The sequence below is a fragment of the Anastrepha ludens genome, chromosome 3, assembly GCF_028408465.1.
Source record: "Anastrepha ludens isolate Willacy chromosome 3, idAnaLude1.1, whole genome shotgun sequence".
In the NCBI taxonomy this organism is placed as follows: Eukaryota; Metazoa; Arthropoda; class Insecta; order Diptera; family Tephritidae; genus Anastrepha; species Anastrepha ludens.
In genome coordinates, this window is record NC_071499.1 from 23068887 (window position 1) to 23090076 (window position 21190).

The 21190-nt window shown below is 40.0% G+C and overlaps 2 protein-coding genes across 3 annotated transcripts in view; one reads left to right on the forward strand and one right to left on the reverse strand.

Annotated features, from left to right (window-relative positions):
- The window catches only part of LOC128857154 (E3 ubiquitin-protein ligase HECW2), a 64043-nt gene extending 50161 nt beyond the window's left edge, over positions 1-13882 (reverse strand). Inside the window, exons 1-5 of the mRNA XM_054092762.1 lie at positions 12750-13882; positions 11424-12686; positions 10827-11351; positions 9905-10740; positions 9665-9831 (exon numbers count right to left, since the gene is read on the reverse strand). Coding sequence (XP_053948737.1) covers positions 9665-9831; positions 9905-10740; positions 10827-11351; positions 11424-12686; positions 12750-13206 — 3248 coding nt within the window. The 5' untranslated portion in view covers positions 13207-13882. The remainder of the gene's footprint in view (positions 1-9664; positions 9832-9904; positions 10741-10826; positions 11352-11423; positions 12687-12749) is intronic.
- Positions 13883-16354: 2472 nt separating this feature from the next.
- On the forward strand, positions 16355-19344 carry LOC128857155 (lysine--tRNA ligase). 2 transcript variants are annotated; one of them, XM_054092765.1, is made up of 6 exons: positions 16355-16504; positions 17249-17560; positions 17621-17846; positions 17900-18040; positions 18099-19046; positions 19116-19344. In XM_054092765.1, the coding sequence occupies exons 1-6, from the start codon at positions 16473-16475 to the stop codon at positions 19206-19208; spliced, it is 1752 nt and encodes a 583-aa protein (XP_053948740.1). In that variant the 5' UTR covers positions 16355-16472; the 3' UTR covers positions 19209-19344. The 2 variants fall into 2 exon arrangements, with proteins under 2 accessions (XP_053948740.1, XP_053948739.1); XM_054092764.1 differs by lacking the exon at positions 16355-16504 and adding an exon at positions 16718-16966.
- Positions 19345-21190: the final 1846 nt, after the last annotated feature.

The window sequence follows — 21190 nt, forward strand, 5'->3', positions numbered from 1 at the left end:
CGGAGCCACTTGCCATACAGCTCGTGAAACAATGACTTTATTGAGAAGTCATTTCGGAGAGCAGCTGATTTCACGTTTAGGACCTGTGAGTTGGCCACCAAGATCTTGTGATATCACACCTTTGGACTTTTTTCTTTGGGGATTCGTGAAGTCCAAGGTCTATGCTGATAAACCAGCTACGATTGAAGCTCTGGAAGCCAACATTACGCGTGTTATTCACGACATACCAGTCGAAATGCTCGAACGAGTGATTGAAAATTGGACCTTCAGAATGAACCACCTTAAGCATAGTTGCGGCCAACATTTGAATGAAGTCATATTCAAAAAGTAAATGTCAAAGAATGTCCTTTCAAATGATAAATAAAGGTTTTGAACATAATTTACATTTTTGTTTTTTTTTTAACTATTGAAAAAAGCACCTCATGATTGATCACCCGTTATAATATACCGTAAGTAATTGAGAAAAAGTTACACGATTCTCACGAGGCAGCTGAAACTCTTCGTATGCGATGGGTGGTGGTTAGACTCCGATGACGTCATACGAGGGTCGGGAGTTCAGGAAGATGGTGAGAGACTCCCGATGAATGTCGTATAATGTACGTCTGTAAACTGTCTGGCGAAGTATTGGGTTAGGGAATAAGTTCATAGCATTTTTATATTTTCTTTTATTTTATAACGATTTGTTTGCTTTTTGGCAAAGGGTAAGATTTCATTCGATAGAACTCCTCCTGCTCTACGAAACTATGTTAATTGTATTTTTGAGTTATTTAATTTTTTGTTTTGGTTTTGAGCCTTAGAAATGGATTACCTAGGAAGCAAAAATCAACGTTTTCGGCATCTGCTCTTCTTTGCTTTGCTCATAGAGGACAAAAAGCTGCCGAAGCAGCCCGGGACATTTGCGACGTGTATGGAGAAAGTGTCACAGGCAAGTCTACAGCACGGAAATTGTTTGCATCCGCCTATTCTTCGGGCCTTGCACCGACCGATTACCATCTTATTCTGACAGGTCTGAAACTTTGTCCACTGCGAATCTCTAATGCCAGGCGATCAGACGGGCGCAGCGTTAATTCACAATCGACCGGCCAGTTGCTTTAAATGTCGCCAGCAACATTTGTTTGTCTTTCCCCAAGTGCTAATACTTAGCAACTTTAGGGCCTGTTACGGATTTGAACCCTAGATGCAATTGCCGTTATATTCGAGGAGGAACGAAAAGGGTTGCCGTGGATTTAGTGGGGAAAAGCTTAGATTTAGATTTATTGGAGGTTTCCATTTCGTCCATGGACCATGACTTTTGTGCCTCTACTCATCACAGTACTTCATCTGGACCCAGTTGCCTTATTAAATTTAAGACAGAACTGAGTTGGACTGAGCGTATGCGCCTTTCTTCTGGCTGCAAAGGCCGAGATTCACATAGCACTGCATTCAAGGAGACGGTGCATTGGAGTCAAGAGTCCGAGGACCATATCCCGATCATGTGCAGTTCGAAGTAAGAATTTCGACTGGCGTAGCCTCATAGTTTGGTGTCAGCTTACCTGCCTTAACCTTAGCTCTTCTCTCGTAAGCTTCTCCTGGCGCGCATAATGCAATTCGCTCATTCCGGAAGTTACTGCCTAAGTTAATCCCTGCACGTAGACAGATGGCAAACACCTCCCCTTGAAATATGCTTGGAAAACTAGAGCTGGAGATTGCTTGTAGTGAAAAAGCGAGAAAGGTTGGCGAGATAATCGTTCACTTTGAAAGACGATCCAACTGTGCCATTGCTGAACCTCAACCCTTAACTTTCGTACTCAGTTTCAGTGACAATTATTAACTCCTTAATCAACTCCTGTAAGGAGAGGATCAATTCTCTTGGGTGTGCAGGTAATATTTCACTGATCTGGGTTCTCGCACATACGAACATAGGGGGAAATGAAATTGCTGATGAGCTTGCCAGGAAGGGGGCTGAATTGGTCTCAGAGACCTCCTGCCTAAAGGGGAACTGCACATATTATTTCTCAGGAAAGCGCAAAAAATATGGAGCTCCACTTCTTCATGTGCTATTTTGAAAACCCTTGGCCCCAATGCGACATACGAAGGACTCAGAAAGTCCTTTGAACTCCTCGCCATTCAATTTCTAAACTCGTAGCTGTGTTTACCAGTCATTGGACGACACGTGGAAAAGCTAGGTTTGCCATTTAACTCACCTTGCAAAAGCTGTGGGAACCTTTCAGAGAATGAGACTTTTGAGCATTTTCTCTGTAAATGTCCGGATTTGGCAGCCAGACGGTTAAGATCACTAAGAGCTCTTTTCTTCAACAGCCCAAATCCCATCAATCTTCTTCATTACATCAACAGCTCTGACTGTGGAGGTCTTAAAATGGTATCAAAACGGCGCTTAGTGCTACTCAAGGAATGCCAAAGTGGTAATTCAACCATTTCACCTAACTACCTAACTACATTTGCCTACAGTATGAAATATAGTTACCAAAATCAATTTTCAACAAAAAACACTGATGGCCAAATTTGTCCACTGACGGAGTTAAACTTCTGAAGATCCCAGTGAATAACTGACCTTAAGGACTTGAGCAAGTGACATGAGAAAGCAAAACTACCATCTATATTTCGAAACGGTAAACAAGATTTATTGTATAATATTTTTTTAATATTTTTGAATTTGAAAACAACCATCTATTGCTCCATTGCGGCTCTAACCAGCAGCTCAATATGCAGTACGGTTTCTTATGTGTCAACTGACGAGGTCGATTTGGTGTCTTTTTGGGTTCGGCCGTTGTTACTTGAGCAGTGAAGTGGTTCGCGAATGCCGAAATAATACTAAATTAATTATACCGTACCGAAAATTTTGTCACTAGCGGAATGCTTCCCTACGGGGTAACTAACTACAATAATTACACACCCACGTATGCAATCACAGATAAATATGTATGATTGTAACTACAGTTCAATAACCACAAACCAATTACAACAATTAAGTAGAAATGAGTGTAAAAAATAAATGAAAAACAATTTCAAAATTGAGGCTCCAATATAAAATCAACCATATGAATCTTCGTATGTGCAAACATTAAACATTTGTAGTGTATGCTAATTAATTTATAACGCCTAAAAGCGTATAAGTCATCAATCAGTTACTGTGAAGCCTTCAACGGATGCCGCAGAGAATTCATTTCATCAGGTTGGCAAATAAAAAAAGAATTATATTATAATTTACAAATACGTATACTAGCATTCAGAAGTCTGACTGTATACGAATTTTATGAGACACAAATAAGAAGTGCACGTGCTTGGGGGCAGCTGATCGCACCTATCTCTGAGAACCTGGTATGCCCATACCTAAACCTAAACCAATGAATGACGAACCAAATCAAATATACAGTGGGTAATTTTGCAGTTTTTTCCATTAATTAGAAAATATCCATTACACCCATTAGCAAGGTTCAGTCAACATAGCGACCATTGACTTGATGGATGCGATCAGAGCGGTTTAGCATAGACAGACGGTGGCAATCAAGATTAAATGATGGTAATCGAGATTAACGACTTAATTTGGAATTCTCTGGAATTAAGTGCAAATAATCCGGATCATCGGCCGCCGTAGCCGAATGGGATGGTGCGTGACTACCATGTCGAAGTACTTAGTTTCGAATCTCCGTATATAAAACACCAAAACGAGAGAAAAAGTGTTTTTTTTTAAGCGGTCTCCCCTCGGCAGGCAATGGCAAACCGAGTGTATTTCTGCATTGAAAAAGTCTTCGTTCGGAGTCGGATTAAAACTGGAGAAGGCACACCACAAATAGCGGGAGGAGCTTGGCCAAACACCCAATCCGGATCAACTATTAGACTTAATTCCCATAATTTAAGCGGCTTAGGGGAATTTTCGATGGCAGCACCACCGAAAAAAAGTAAATATCTATTGTGAATGAAAAATAATAAAGCTTTTACAAGGAAGGACAAGAAAAACTGGATGCAATGCTAGTCTGCACTAACACATTCGAAATTACGTTAGGCCCGAATCAGAATTGCAGCGGACAGCGGGTAACAGACAACGGATTGACGGGTGGTGAACAGCTGATCCATTTCCGTCAGAAAATTCGATCGATTGAACACAATTGCGACGGGGGCGGAAAACACTATTAAGACAGGACGGTTTTCAGCTGGCATTAAAATTAATTTTGTAGTGAAATCCTTTCGTTTACTAGTTGTGTGAAGCAACTGGTTGAAGCTCATTACTACCAATAAACAACTGTTTAAAAATTAATTTAAAAATTTATTAAATTAAAATTGTCTAAATTACTGACAACTTCTGGGTTTTCTTGCGCAAATCGAATAAATTTTATTTGCGCATTATTTGCCCGCTTTTGGTTGTAAATAAATAAATTGCCATCAAGCCATCAAAAATTCAGCCCTGAGTATATAACATGGAAATAAAATCTGATAGAAAATAGAAATAAATCTAATTATTTTCCTGCCGTAAAAATAACCGACGGCAAGAAATCCGTCCCCGCTGCGGTTCTATGCAATTTTGACAGCGGGTACTCGTCAATCCGTTCGTTACAATTCTCTTCAGGGGATTAATTGTTGTGATATTTTGGAGCAGTTTGAGAAATTGCAATTAAAATTTCTTTTTTTTAAATAATTTTTTTTTTAGTATCGGGGCAGCTAATACCCGTATTTGTTGCCTGCGGTCCATCTTTTATTGCCAAAACTATTCAATAAATAAATCAGCTGTTCACTAATCCGCGTAACAACCGTTTGTCAAACTACAATTTTGATCAGCTTACGTGCCCCATACGAACTACTGGCATTAATCAGCTAATGGTATTTGAAAAAAAAATATTGCCAAAAATTTATGGGTCTACCTTCTGCTCAAATATGAACGAGACTGATTTAATAAAACACAAACGGTTAATTATTGTTCAATTGTTTTTTATCTCCTTCAAAGTAATCACCATTGGAGGCGATACACATATGCCAACGTTTTTTCCAATCATCATAGCATTTCTGGAAGGCCGATTTCGGTATGGATTTCAGTTCCTTCTTCGAATTCTCTTTTATGACTTCAATTGTCTCAAAATGTTTTCCACGGAGCGGCAACTTGAGCTTGGGAAACAGGAAAAAGTCACATGGAGCCATATCAGGCGAATACGGTGCTTGCGGAACGATATTAACATTATTTTTGTTCAAATAATCGCGAACAAGACGTGATGTGTGAGCTGGTGCATTATCGTGATGCAAGAACCATGACTTGTTGTCCCACAATTTCTTCCTTTTAAGACGAATGTTCTCGCGCAAACGCTTTAAAACGTCTAAATAATATTCAGCGTTAACCGATCGGCCTTGCGGAAGGAACTCCGAGTGCACCACACCTTCGTAATCGAAAAAAACAGTCAGCATAACCTTAATTTTTGAGCGACTTTGGCGTGGTTTTTTGGGTGGATGTACGGCCCTCTTTGAACGATTTGTACCACTGGAAAACACGTGCACGTGATAGAGCAGAGTCCCCATAGGTTGTCTGCAACATTTTTAAGGCGTCTGAAGCCGAAATTTTGTTGGAATAACAAAATTTCAAACAAATTCTTTGTTCAACTTGAATTTCCATCGTTAAATTCGAAAAACACACTCGAGCTTGACTTGTTTACAGTAGCACAGAAAACAAACTATGTGACATATCACGCTGAAATTTGCCATGTAAGCTTATAACAGTCCTACCATCCAACAAAAAATGTATTTTTGCCATATGTCATCCGCGGACCGTTTTATTGATAAAGTCATATTTGAGCAGAAGGTATAAGACTGCAAGACGGTATCTATCGAATTAGATATAATCATGGGATAGAACTTTTAGCAAAAAACGAAACTGTGATAAGATGTATAAAATCTCAGAGGATAAGATTGCTCGGACACGTGTTTAGAATACCCAAGGAGAGAACAACTCTGAGACAGATGACGCAAGGTTGTGAATGAAGCAATGGTTCACCAAGGACTGTGATGCTAAGAAGAGAAGGAGAAGAGAACTGCCCCGGTAATCCGGATTAACGCCGCCACCTGTCAATGCTATTAGTGATTTATTTAGACCTTTTTCATCAATCTTTGAAAACATTTGTCTGCTCGTCGGCTAATTCTCGTAAGCTAAAACTAAGGAATGGTAATGAGGGTTTGATGTTTACCATAGAGGTCTACTCGAAGAAGGTTTAACAGAAGTTCCAGAGAAAAATGGAAGACAGCCCCTTGTCTTAGTAGTATTATCTAATTCATGTCAGCATACGGCATATACGATATAGCTTATGTGGTTTCGCGTTATAATTGCTAAACCGCGAACACTGGAGTTGACAAAAGATATGGGACCACGGTTCTTGCAGTTAGCGAAGAGTTTATACCTTTAAGAGTCGCGGATTTTTTTGTTTTTGTTTTTTGTTTGGTAATCTCTGTCACTCAGTCTATATGAGTCAGCTTAAAAAGAATTTCGTGTTTTAATTTTGCACTGCTTTTTGGTGGGAAAAAATACTGTTCAAGCGAAGCAATGGCTTGAAAAGTGTTGTGGGGACTTCGTTCCATCAGAAACAACAATAAAACGATGGTTTGCTGACTTCAAACGTGGTCATGGAAACACCGATGATGCACAACGCAGTGGACGTCCAAATGGGGCGGTAACACAAGAAAACATCAACAAAATCCACAAAATCGTTTTGAATGATCGAAAAGTGAAGACGTGTTGGCTTTATATTGCTCGAGCATTTGACTATGAGAAAGCTCTGTTCAAAGTGGGTACCGCGTTTGCTCAGTGTTGACCAAAAACAAGTGAATCACAAATCAATCAAAACAATGGCAAAACTACATGAATTCAACTTCGCATTGCTCCCACATCCGGTGGGACTACTGGCTGTTCGCAGACCTTAAAAAATACTCGCCGGTAAGAAATTTCGCTCGAATGAAGTTATCACTGAAACTGAGGCCTATTTTGAGGCAAAAGATAAATCGTTCTACAAAAGTGATGTTGAAATGTTAGAGCGGCGCTGGACTGATTCCCTTGTTCTTGATGGAAATTACGTTGATGAATAAAGCTAATTTTGAATAAAAAAACGAGTTTTCTTTGTTGAGCTCGGGACTGTTAAATTATTGCCTTGTCAGGCATATGGTTAATATTTCTTTCCGAAATGTGATCATATCTAGGCAATTTATTGTCCTTTACAGTTTTTATTGTTTTATCTCTGTAAGTGAGATTTTTTAAATTTACCTCTCATCCTCATTTGCCATATCAGTGAGATGTATTATTATTTTCGAATGCACATATCTCTAAAACGTTGTTTTTTCTGAAGAAGTTCGGGCCCATTTTCCATTTATTGTTGCTGTTCCTTACCTAACCTTCAGTTTGAACAGTTCAATGTATTACAAGCCTTACTTCCTTAATTTCAGATGAAGCATGAAAAGCGACACAAATAGACAGATTTTTTTGCACCATTTATTGAACTTGTACAGCTTAAAGTGCATTGACTTGGCCTGTACGATTCTACATTGTAATTATTTAATTACTTAATAAGTGCAAAATAAAAGGTAATGCAATTGCGAATGTTAGTCACACGGACTAACAATATTTGGCATTTAGTGGAAATTTTTATTCAACCTTGTTTGGCGCATACTCAACCTTGCCACATTGGCTTAGCCATAGCACACTTAACGCAAAATCATTCATGCAGGACCAACATTTTATTACTGTTGTCGGCTCTTAAGCCCTGCACTTGTCTATCTAGCGCACATTTACATATGTATATACGAATAAGTTGTGGTTCAGAAAAATGTACAGACAGACAGACAGACAGAATTTGGTCTTGAATTGGTGCGGTTATTAACATTAACCGACGGCGAGAATCGCAAAACAATGTGAATCATGGCGAACAGGAAGTTCCAGAGCCTTGCTTTGTGGTAACAATTTGTGTATGTACGTATGTAAGCAGCAGCTAAATTGTAATATTTCAATAGATATTAAATTAATTGAGCGCAAAAAATGTGGGCGTGTACTTAAAGGCAATGAGGCTAAGTAAATAGGATTTAATATTGAAATTAATTATTGAATACTGGTGACATTTCAGTTGAACATTGCAGCGTGGGAAATAATGAAATATTTTTGCCTACTTCAGCTTTGTAGTTGTCGTATAGTTCATATTCAAATCAGGTAATAGGGCACCCGTTGCGCTGCTCATACTTTTATGGCGCAGTAGTTTATTAACAGGTACATAACATATGGGCTGAAAAGTCCCGCGCCTAACAAAGCAAACACGTTTTTTTTTGTTCCGAATTCGGTTTATTCATCAACATAATTTCCATCGAGAACAACGCAATCATCCCAGCGTCGCTCTAACATTTCAATACTGCTTTTGTAGAACGGTTTAACTTTTGCCTCAAAATAGGGCTCAGTTTCACCGATAGCCTCTTTATTCGAGCAAAATTTCTTTCCGGCGAGTACTTTTTAGGTCAGTCAGTAGTCGCTGGGAGCCAAATCTGGCGAATACGATGGATTTGGGAGCAACTCGAAGTTGAATTCATGTAGTTTTCTCATTGTTTTGATTAACTTGAGACACGGTGCGTTTTCTTGATGAAACACAATTTTTTTCTTTGCTAAATGCGGACGTTTCTTTGCAATTTCGGTCTTCAAACGCTAAATAATATTCATTGTTGATGGTATTTCCCTTCTCAAGATAGTCGATGCATATTACACCACGCACATCCCAATACACCGAGGTCATAACATTTCCAGCCGATTGTTATGCTTTCGGGCGCTTTGGACGAGGTTCACCCGTTGTGTCCACTCAGATGACGATCATTTTGATTCCGGAGTGAAGTGATGGATCCATGTTACATCCATTATTACATATCGACGCAAAAATTCCGGTTTATTACGTTTAAACATGACCAAACACTGTTCAGTATTATCGACACGTTCTTGTTTTTGGACAACAGTGAGCAAACGCGGCACTCACTTTGAACAGAGCTTTCTCATAGTCAAATGCTCGAGCAATATAAAGCCAACGACATCAGCAATATAAAGCTAACTCACGTAACTTTACTTTTGGATCATTCAAAACAATTTTGTGGATTTTTTGATGTTTTTTGGTGTTACCGCCCCATTTGAACCTCCACTGCATTGTGCATCGTCGGTGTCTCTACGACCACTTTTGAAGTCAGCAAACCATCGTTTTATTGTTGTTTCTGATGGAACGGAGTCCCCACAACACTTTTCAAGCCATTACTTCGCTAGAATCATATTTTTCCCCCATTAAGAAGCAGTGTAAAATTAAAACACGAAATTCTTTTTGATCCATTCTTTTGAAAATAGCAAAAATAGCGTCACTCTTAGCACAATAACTCCCGAACTAATGAATAGAATATCATGAAATCTTAACAGTTGTCTTTTAAACTGGTGCCAACTATGTGTTAGGCTCGGGATTTTTCCGTCCATGTGTTGCTTCTCGCAATTGGGGAGTGAAACAAATTGCCGAGAAGTTTTCCTTTCTTGTGTTAAAGAAGACATGCATGCTAGTGCACCAATACATGCCAAAAGCAGGGCATTGCTAACAGAGATGATGATTCTTCAGACCAGTATGCTATCTGATTTATCTTAATTCTAAGAAGAGCCGAAGCCGTAGAGTAAATAGAAATTAAAATAACTAACCTTAGTAGAATGGTCAGCTGCAAATCATGACCTAATCTCTCCAAAGCTGGCACACCTTCCACACGTAAAATATTAATTTTCTCACGTAAAGATCGCGAAACTGTATTCTGGCCATGTCGTTCACGCAAAATTTCCAAAATGTTTGGTTGACGCAAAAACGCTATCACCTGCGATATTTCATGCAAAGAAAAAATAATTAAAATATACAAATTTTAGAAAATTATGCACTGAATCATTTACCTTTTCATTATAAGCTACAGGCACCTCGTTGTACTGCTCGTAATTACCAACAGCACCTCCACTGGCGCCACCTATTGCCCCGTTTGGTCCGGTACGTGCAGTGCTAACCGGCCTAGGAGGTGGCAATGGCGGCACACCAGAAGAAGACATGCAATTCCCATCAAAAACATCAAAATGAGAACTTTGTTGTTGATATTGTTGCGGTTGGTGTGGATGTAAGTGTAGGTGTTGATGGTGTGCATGTGAAAAATGTGATGAAAGTTGTGGTGACTGATGTGAAGGATGTTGATGCCTTTGACGTACTACGCGCGCACTTTCGATCGGCAAGCGTGGATCCATAAATGACGTCTTACGGTTATTGTGATCGATGAAGAACTGTTTGCCGGATTGATCGAGTTTGGTCTCCCAGCATGAGGGCAAGTCGCGATTAAGCTGAGCGAATGTATTTACTAATGCCACCAAATCCTTGTTGTATTGGTAACGTTGAAAACACTGCGGATCGCGGCGTATACGTATAATCATATGTTTTAGTGCCGGATTTCGATTATATATCGATAAAGCGTCTTCGTTTGTATGCAGCATGGAGTAAAAGTCGGGACGACAGAGCATAACAACAGCTGGATGTACAGAAAGATTAAACATTTGCTGATTGCTGCTATTAGCAGTGTTTTGATTGTTATGAATAGCATTTGCAAATGGACTGGCAGTGTTATTGCAACCGGAACTATCGTTCGCACTAAAAACGGAAGCATTCGATAGGCGATTTTCGCTGGTAATAGTACGTCGAATGGACTGATAGCGTCTATCCAATTGTTGGCGATGATGGTGCTCACGTCCTAAAAGTGCAGAAAAATAGTTAAATGTTAATTATATTTTTGATATTTGTTAGACAAATATTATATTTTTATTTCGGCCAGCTTACCTGCCCCATTTAGGGTTACACCACCATTCGTGCCGGGGCGTTGCCACGACGTTGTACGTGTCGTATGATCAATATAGAAAATACGTCCATGACTATCCATACGCGCCTCCCATGCCGGGGGCAAGGGCTCTGACGCAGTTTCGCCTTCACCGAAAACAGCGCTGCCCTGAAGAAAGCCAGCAGCGGTCCCCCGTTCGGGGATTGAAGGTAAGCGTGTACTGCAGGCTTCATTTGTTGCGCCGCTAGTGTCAAGTGATTCTTCTAAACCCGAGTCAAACGTGTGGTTTTCCGCCGCTGCGGCAGTTATTTCACCCCCTACGGCAGGCCCAAAGGCTATGGGTGGAGACCTTGGAATAATAGCCAGGTTGTACTCGCCTTGGTTGGCATTGTTGGGCGATGCATATGGTGTCGCGGTACTAGAAAATGAATTATCAGCATGTGCTGCAAATGCAGAAGCGTTAGATTGTAAGCGTTGCTGGCGTCGAGCATGATGTGTGGGGGTTGGTGGGCATACAAGATTCGCTCCTATTAAATACGAAATTAAACATAGAGCTGTAACAGATACCCAAGTGCATATAAATGATTAACACCACTTACCGGCACCACCACCAACACGTTTTAACAGCCTCTGTTGAGGGCGTATATGCGTTGCAGGCGACGATGGCGCACCACTACCAACGACACTCGAAACAAATTTAAACTGAGTTTGTGGCGTAGAAGGCGAACTTGTTTCCGGACTTATGATAACATCCAAAGGTGATGCACTGCGTGTCGAACAACCGGAAGGTGGACTGCGTTGACGTTTGGGAGAGAGCAATAAACGTGGCGAATGCGTGGTGCCAGCCCCCAAATCATCATAGTTAATCGCATTACATGGTGCGGGGCCTTTCCCATTTGACAAGGCGCGCGTTAGTGGCCGATGCTGACGTATGTATGGAAATTGATTTACTGGCGATGCGTTTCCTATACCAGCCGACGCGTTGTCTTTTACAGGGAATGTTGGGAATTCATAAGTTTCCGAAGCTGACACCTTTTTTGTTGTAATTGTGTTTATATAGCTATCAGGACCAATTTTTTTCTTAATTAACGGCTTAAATTTCACCGGAGCCTGAGATATCGTTCCAGAAGGCAGATCATATTGCGGGCTAGTGGATGAAGGGGCAGCATTGTTTAGGAGTAGTAGTGGCGAATTATTTGTACTGCTTGTAGCGCTACTAAAACCATCAGCGGAGCCGCTTCCAATTCCACCATACACATCAATCCGTTCATCCGTGTCGAGTATATCAAATTTGAATACATCACCTTGCAAGTTCAAATCTTTACCAAAAGCTCTGGGAGGCCAAGAGCGTTCTAAGGGCCTATGCTGTGGCTGTCGTAGATGTTTTTGCCGCCGCTGCACTGTTTTACTGGTTGTGTTAGGCTGGAAAGCAGCTGCTGCACCAAGTAAGCTTTCGACAGCAGCCTCCTCATCGTCTACAGCTACTATATCATCTTCTACTTCATAAACCGTTTCGGCCGGAACGGTTTCATAGCATTCACGTGCAACCCATAAGTTCAAGTTTTCCGTACCAGCTACTGATGACACTGCCGCCGTTGGAGATTTTACGCTTACTGTTTTAATTTTTTTCTTTGCACCGCTTTGTGGTGTGGAGTCACCACTCTGTGGCGAAAGTGTCCATGACTTGCGGCGAGCACCACCACCCACACTTCCACTGTCGCTGTGCGAATTAGTTGGTGAGATTGAAGCAGTCGCAGGGGTCTCACACGATTTTGTTGTAAGTAGCGTCTGCTGACGTTGTTTCTGTTGTTGTTGATCATCAGACATTATTGTTTGATTTATTCTATTCAAATCTTTTAAATCTGAAATTAAATTTATATTTATGTATTTCTTTATAAACAAAAAAAAAGAAAATGTGTACTTACTCTTATTTCGTTTCGGCCGTGTTGTAAAATTTTCTTCAAAAAACGGCTCTTTACTTTCCCCATTTTCCACCCGCTGGTTACCCACAAACAGAGTGCAACTGGTGTCAATGTCAGTGGCTTTGCAGATCACCACTGACGTATCCGAAACCAATGCCGAAGCAGATTCGGTGTCAATAACATCTGTCGCCTGCGGTAAGCAACGTGCACCCTCAGCCTCTTCTGCACCATCTCCATCAACAGCAGCACTCGACGTAATTTTGTTTACAGACGTGACGTCATTCGTTATTTTAAGAGCATCTAAGCAAAGATCCGGTTCACTGACTGCCTCATAAAACGTGCTACTCTCTTCTTCATCCGCCCCATCGTCGTCGTCCCCGGCCCCACGACTATCAATACGACCTTTGCCGTTATGACCACTCTCCCCATTCGCTTTATAACCCATATCTTCAGCCAACATGTGTAAATATTCGAATGCTGCAATTTTTATCCTTGCCAGACAAGCCGGTATTGTTACTTAAAACAATTTTTGAGCATATGGTTTATAAATTAGTGCTTTACAAGCTCCAAAGGCACGTTTTTTCGCCATTTGTTTTGCTCGCAGTATTCTTCTCATGCTCTCTCATTTGTTTGTCCTCTTTTTAAGCTCGTTCTGTTCCTCACATAAACTCACACTTGTCCCCTCGTTTTTTGCTTGATTGCGCACACACAGATAATGTAAATTTATAGATTTTTCTAGTTGAACTAATTAGATTTAATTTCCACACGATTCGTAAATAATAGTTATATTTTATTTCAACAAATGGGTTATTTTAAAATTTACTCTTCTTTAGCTCGTTTAGCCTATTCAACGCTTTTCACTTTTAATGTCGCACTTTCTACAGCTACTTCCGCACCGAAATTTGCTGATACTGTTACAATAGATTTCTTTAGTGAAATCCGTTTCTGTTGGCTAGAAATTAGGTTAGTCACTATCGGCAAGAGCTTAATAACTCTTATATAAAACTATTTATATTAATTTACACTTTTTCACGCAGTATTTTCATTTTTTCACTCAAGCATTGCAGAAACTTTCTTTATTAACGATAAATTTGCAGAGTTGTCGCGCAACTTGGAGCTTCTCTGCCTTGCCTATGTTAAACCAGAGAATGTTAATGAATTTCATTCTCTGGTTAAACAGCAACAAAATCACAGGGTGCACGACATTTTGCTTTAAAGATTTTAACATGAAATTTTTAAATATGAAAATATAATTGCTTTTAATTTGCTTATATCGGTGAACGTATACATTTATAATTCCTTAAAATAAATTGTTTAAGAATGAGTAAAAAATATTTACATACATAGTTAAAAATTCTTTTCAAAATATCGATTAATTAGCTGATTTATTCATTGGGGCTTTCTGCATTAAACAAATATTTATTAGTCTGGCTTTACTGTAATGGCGCATGAGAAATTTTACGCAAATCATGCTGATTTATTTAATGAAACTTGAATGTTAGGGAGTGGTTTCTAAACAACCTTTGCAACATTGCGGAAATAATAGTTTTGCAATTATTTGCCTTTAAATGTCTTTAGCACTTCACTGTACTTCGTCACTTTATACATTATATTAGTCTAGACTTCACTTCAATTCATAAAATATGCAATCACACATATGTTTTCACTCATTTTTATATTTGTATTATAAATAATTCAATGAAAATCATATCCAAATACATTCCTCAAAATCACCACTTTCCACATTTAAACGAGAATAACAATTCATTGGAGCTGACAATAATAAAAATAAAAATGCCAACGAAACTGAAATATTTCCGTTCAATGCTGTTCAATCTTTGGGATGGGGGTTATCGTGCCTCCATACACATACTTATGACATTTTGATTTAAGGTTTTTAATATATCAGGGTTATTGTTACGAAGTGCAACCAAAAGCTGCCTACGTTGAAAAGAGACCTACGCAAAAATACTGTGGATAGCCTAGACAGAGGTGAACTGAAGAATTATATATTATATTTTTAAAGCGCTGCCGAAGGCAAAAGGTGAAGCAGAGGAAGATAAAGCAAGGATTACCGCAGGGTGGTGTCCTTTCTCCCTTGCTGTTCAACTTCTACATCTCGAAGCTCCCCCAACCCCCAGCGGGAGTTTCCCTGGTCTCATACGCTGACGACTGTATGATAATGGCGTCGGGCAATGACATCGATGGCCTGTGTTCCAAAGTGAACAACTACCGACCTTTCTCGCTTTTTCACTGCGAGGAAACTTCAACTTTCCCCCACTAAATCCACGGCGACCCACTTTACCACCTGGACAAAGGAGATCAAACTGTCCCTTAAGGTAAAAGTCGATGACACACCAATTCCGACGGTAAACAACCCCAAAATTTTGGGTGTAACCTTTGACAGTTTGCTCTACTTCTCAGCGCACACAACCGCAATTGCCACTAAAATCCAAAAACCGTAACAAGGTCCTCAAATCGCTTGCCGGCAGCACTTGGGGCAAAGGCAAAGAACTGTTGCTATCGACATTTAAGGCAATTGGTCGGCCGGTTCTAAACTATGCAGCGCCTGTCTGGTCGCCTAGAACTAGTGACACGCAGTGGACAAAGCTACAGACATGCCAAAATACTGTCATTCGGACAGCGACCGGTTGCCTCCTGATGCTCCCGGTTCAACACCTACACAACGAGGCACAAATGCTTCCAGTAATTGAGCATAACAAACTGCTCAGCAAGCAGTTCCTGCTGGGATGTTACCGCAGGTTTCAACTGACCGCAATCTACTTGACCTGACAATGTTTAGACAGTCAATAAACGACATTCACCGGGAGACCGTCACCACCTTCTTAAGCTCCCGTCCTGTGAATGCCGTAATCGGAGTCCAACCACCACCTACAGCAGATGAAGGGCTGCAGCTTCCTCGTGAGACACGTGTAACACTGGTACAATTACGTTCTGGATATTGTAGCAGGTTAAACTCCTACCTATCCAGAATCGACCCCGACATACCAAACATATGTCCGGCATGTGAAGGCACCCCGCACGACATTAACCACCTTTTCACATTCCCCCTAAAACCGACTCTTTTAACACCCCTCCCCCTCTGGACCCATCCCGTCGAAACAACATGTTTCTTGGGCCTACCCCTAGATGAGCTAGACGAAGATGACCGGTGATATGCCCGACACTGGCGGGGCTACTATTACTGTTAACAAACAAACAAACAAGCAAAATATGAAGTTCTACGCAAAAATAGTGCGTAGGGCCTTTTTAGTCAACACTTCTAAAATTCAACTTTAGCAAAAAATTACTTAAAATCTATACGCCTCCGGAGAACCGGATGCACCTCTCTTTACATCCTTATTTTCGGGGCGTATGGCAGCATACCACTTATTCCCCATTTACTATATTAAGACTTTTGCTTAGATGTATTTAATGTTGACCTACCAAATTGAAATAATTTTGCTATGCATATTCATAAATTTTGTATATCTTTTTTCAAAATATCGGTAATATCCAAAAATGATAGAATACAAGAGTGCGCCTTTCTTCTGTACACCCTAGTTAATATCACGCTCTTCTTTTTCTTCAAACTATTCGAAAAAGAAGCAACATTGTCTACCACGAATTTTGACGTTTATTTAACACGCAAGTTTATTGTATTTCAATTAAGTTATTTTTGGATTGTTCTTTTCAACAAAAAAGTGATATCGAATCTAAAGAACAATGTCCGTGGCAACTGGTGAACTTTCGAAGAAGTAAGTATTGCTCAGGACAAATTTACAACAAGGATTGAAAAAGGCCTTCCTTCATTAGCACAAATCCAAGCCACTAAATGTGTGGTTATGTCGAAACACATGCGATACTCAGCATACAAATTCACACGAATGCGAGGATTCTTAAGAAAATATTTATTTTTAAATAAATATAATTATAGCAAACTTAATACGAAGGAAATCTTCTGCATAACCACTAAGTCACTTTGAGCTTAAGTTGGAGAATAAACAAGAAGAAGATTCGTGTAATATCAAAAAGATTGTCGTAATGTATAGCGTAAGTAATAACTTACTAAGATTGCGTCAGTTGCATACGGTATTTCAAGAGTTGGCTTTTAAGCCACTTGAAACTCCATTGAAAACGTGGATGCAGAATGTAAGTTTAATTACGCGAAATCTGCATACAACTAAACACCTTGAATCACCAAGTAAGCGTACAAAAATGTAAGAATGTGTAGTGGTAAGGTTATACCGTTTCGATAAATTAAGTAAAAAGTTGGAACTCGTGTGCTTAATTTATTTATATATAAATTTAAAAAGAAAAAAAAAATAAGTTCGAGTTTGAAAATATGTAAGAATCGCAAGTAAACAAAAAACACACATTACAGTTACTAGTAAAGAGTAATGGAAATTTAGAATAGCACTTTATTCCAAAAGCCCGATTTTTCAATCAAATTAAACCATTTCCAAATATTTCTAAAATATTTCCATGTTAAATATTTTTAGTGAGCTAAAACGACGATTAAAAGCCGAGCAGAAAGCCAAGGAAAAAGCAGAAAAAGAAGCGCAAAAAGCAGCGGCGGCCAGTACTAATAATGACAACAATGCGACAAAAAAGAAGTCGGCAGGCGCTTTAGAGGAAGAAATTTCGCCAAACGAATATTTCAAACTACGCTCGGCTGCCGTGATCGATCTGAAGAAATCGCCAGAAACGCATCCGTACCCTCACAAATTCCACGTTAGTATCTCCTTAGAAGATTTCATCAATAAATACGAGAGTCTCAAAGAGGGCGAAATGTTAGAAGACGTTTCCCTGAGGTAACCTATATGTGACAAGCCCAAAAGATGTGATTAACAAACAATTATTCATTGGTTTAGTGTTTCTGGGCGCGTGCATGCGATACGAGAATCTGGCGTAAAATTAATATTCTACGATTTGCGTGGAGAGGGCGTTAAGTTGCAAGTAATGGCAAATGCCAAATTGTATCATACCGAAAGTGCTTTCGAACCGGATACATCCAAGATAAGGCGTGGCGATATAATCGGTATTAATGGTTACCCAGGCAAAACCAAGAAGGGCGAACTTTCAGTTGTGCCAAAAGAGGTGGGTTCATTTAAGACGCATGCACATTGTTTACTAATTCTTTGAACCCACAGATAAAACTACTTTCACCATGTTTGCATATGTTGCCACATTTGCATTACGGCCTCAAGGATAAAGAGACACGTTATCGGCAAAGATATTTAGATTTGATTATGAATCCAAAAGTGCGGGAAACTTTCCAAATTAGAGCTAATGTAAATATTTTGCGTTTATCTGGTATTTTTTAAAGTTTTAACAGTATTTATTGTTCAGATCGTGTCATATGTTCGACAATTTTTGGATCGCATGGGCTTCCTCGAGGTGGAAACTCCTATGATGAATATGATTCCTGGTGGCGCAACCGCAAAACCCTTCGTCACACATCACAATGACTTAAATATGGATTTGTATATGCGCGTTGCTCCTGAATTGTACCATAAAATGCTTGTTGTCGGTGGCTTGGATCGAGTCTACGAAATCGGCCGTCAATTCCGGAATGAGGGCATCGATTTAACGCATAACCCAGAATTTACAACATGTGAATTCTATATGGCTTATGCTGATTTTAACGATCTTATCGAGATCACAGAGAAAATGGTTTCAGGCATGGTGAAAGCCATCCATGGCACTTATAAAATTAAATACCATCCCGATGGTCCTGAAGGGCCAGAAGAAGAAATTGATTTTACACCACCATTCAAACGAGTTTCGATGATAAAAACATTGGAAGAAAAATTAAATGTCAAATTTCCACCAGCTACAGAGTTTAGTAGGAAAGAAACAACTGAATTCCTTTCACAGCTCTGCGTCAAGCATGAAATTGAATGCCCTGCACCAAGAACAACGGCACGTCTGCTCGATAAACTTGTTGGTGAATTTATTGAAGAGACCTGCATAAATCCCACGTTTATATGTGAGCATCCGCAAATAATGTCACCACTAGCCAAGTATCATCGCAGCGAGCCCGGGTTGACAGAACGTTTTGAATTATTCGTCATGAAGAAGGAAGTGTGTAATGCGTATACCGAGTTGAATGATCCGATGGTGCAGCGTGAACGATTTGCGCAACAGGCCAGCGATAAAGCAGCAGGCGATGATGAGGCTCAACTAATCGATGAGAATTTCTGTACAGCGCTGGAGTATGGTCTACCACCAACTGGTGGCTGGGGCTTGGGTATCGATCGCTTAACTATGTTCCTCACAGATACCAATAACATTAAGGTACTTTTTTGTTTGTATTTTTGATAATAATACAGCAATGCAACTTCTAACAAATGATTTGAACTTTAGGAAGTACTATTCTTCCCCGCTATGAAGCCAGAGGAGGCTAATCGCACACAACCACCTAGCGAAGGCAACCATATAACTGATACAAAAAATTGAATTCATTAAAGTGGACGGCATTGCAACTTGATAATTAGCGAAAAAAGAAACTGTTGTGAATGAATGTTTGGCAACATTAATAAGGGATTCACACAGATAATTCTCAAAAAATAAATATATTTATTTGACTTTTTAATTGTGAGTCGTTTACTGGATCATGTTATTGTTGTTGTAGCAGCTTACTAAGCCCTGTCTGGTCGATATAGTCACGGATCGTCTTCGTCTAAGTCATCTAACGGTGGACCCAGAAAGCGTTTTGGGTCCAGAGGGAGTTTTAGGTGAGTAGGTTTAATAGGGCATGTAAAGAGATGGTTTTAGCGGCATAAACAAGAAGAATGTAAGAAGAAGCTTAATTCTGTCGCAAGACAGAACAGGCTTGTACTTATATGGGGTCCAGGACACTCCGGTGTTCAAGGAAACGAAATTACCGATGAATTGGCCAACCGTGGATCAGCGACTTCCTCATAGCGACTAGAGCCAATAATCGAAATCAGTTCCACAGGAAGTATGAATTGGATCTGCGATTATGTATGCATTATTTACATAAAGAGCGATGGTCCGGTTGGTGTTGTTGTTGTTGTAGAGACATAAACATCCCCCATGCATATTCGAGAAATGCTGCTGAAGTGACATTCCTTGGCCGCATATAAATCCGGGTCGTTCCGGTTACGTAGAACCGTCTGTCGTGGGAACGAGCGATGGTCCGGTCTAGATCGCTGCAGAACTGCTAAGTGTTTTGTGACAAGTCCGAACAGAAAACTGTCAAAATTTCTACTAAACTTGGTAGAAAAGACGTTCCGCTGATTATCGGTATCGGTATTAGAGGACACAACCCATGGGGTCAGCATATGACCACCATTGGAATCATTGGGGACCTAATGTGCCTGTCAGATAGCACTGTGCGCTTTCTCTGTGAGTGTCTGTCTTAGCTAGAGCAAGGCTACGAGTTCTGGATTCCGATGTCGTGACAATGAGTAATATTCGTTCTCTAAAACTGGAGGATATTAACAGATTTACCAAGGAATCTGGAAAATTCTCACAGGACTAACTACCTTTATCTCTGTCTCTATTCTTTCCTATCTCTTTCTCTGATTTTCTTTCAAAATACAATGGGCTTTTTAGCCTGAGTGTTTTCAGAGCCACCAAATCTCTTGGTGTTCCTTAGCTCGACCTATTCAAATTTCAATTTTTTCCCCATATATATACAGAGAATGCTGCTGAAGTTATAGTCCGGGTCGTTCCCCTTATGTAGAACCGACTGTTGTGGGAACGAGAAGCTCTTCGTCTGCAATGGGTGGTGATTGAACTGGATCATTGATAGTTGTGTAAGTATGAAAGTAGAGCCTAGTCTAGTAGACATTCTCAATAACAAAGCAACAAAATAAAGGAATTTCCAAACGAAGGTAAGAAAATGGAATGTGGGTTACAAATTATTTCGTGAAGCGCAAAAAAGCTTTGATAAAAAGAAAAAAGTGCGTGTAGCGTAGTACACATAACAGAAGTGAAACTTTCAAGGGAGACAAAGAAAGAGGGAAAGAATGAGAGAGAGAAAGAATATATATCTAAATAAATTGCCAACATTTGCAGAGAATACAAAAAGACAAAATTTACAAAAAACGGAGAAGGGTTGACCGGTGTACATAAATACCGGACACAAACCGTAGCAACAACTTGCACTACTCCGAGCGTTTATCACCCGTACAAACGCAGCGATTCCAGGACCGCAGCAACGGCACAAATTACCGCAAGGCAATACTAATAAATCCGATGCCGAAATGGAAAGCACTTTATAGTACGCACAAACACTAGCCAGGAAACGGAAATAAGTGCCAAAAAGTAGGCACTAAAAAAACGCCAAAAAAATTTGGAACAAAAAACGCCCTAAACAGCAGGCACAAAAAAAAAACGCCAAAAAAATTGAGACCAAAAAACGCCCCAAACAGTAGGCACCAAGGACATATAACGCCAAAAAGTAGGCACCA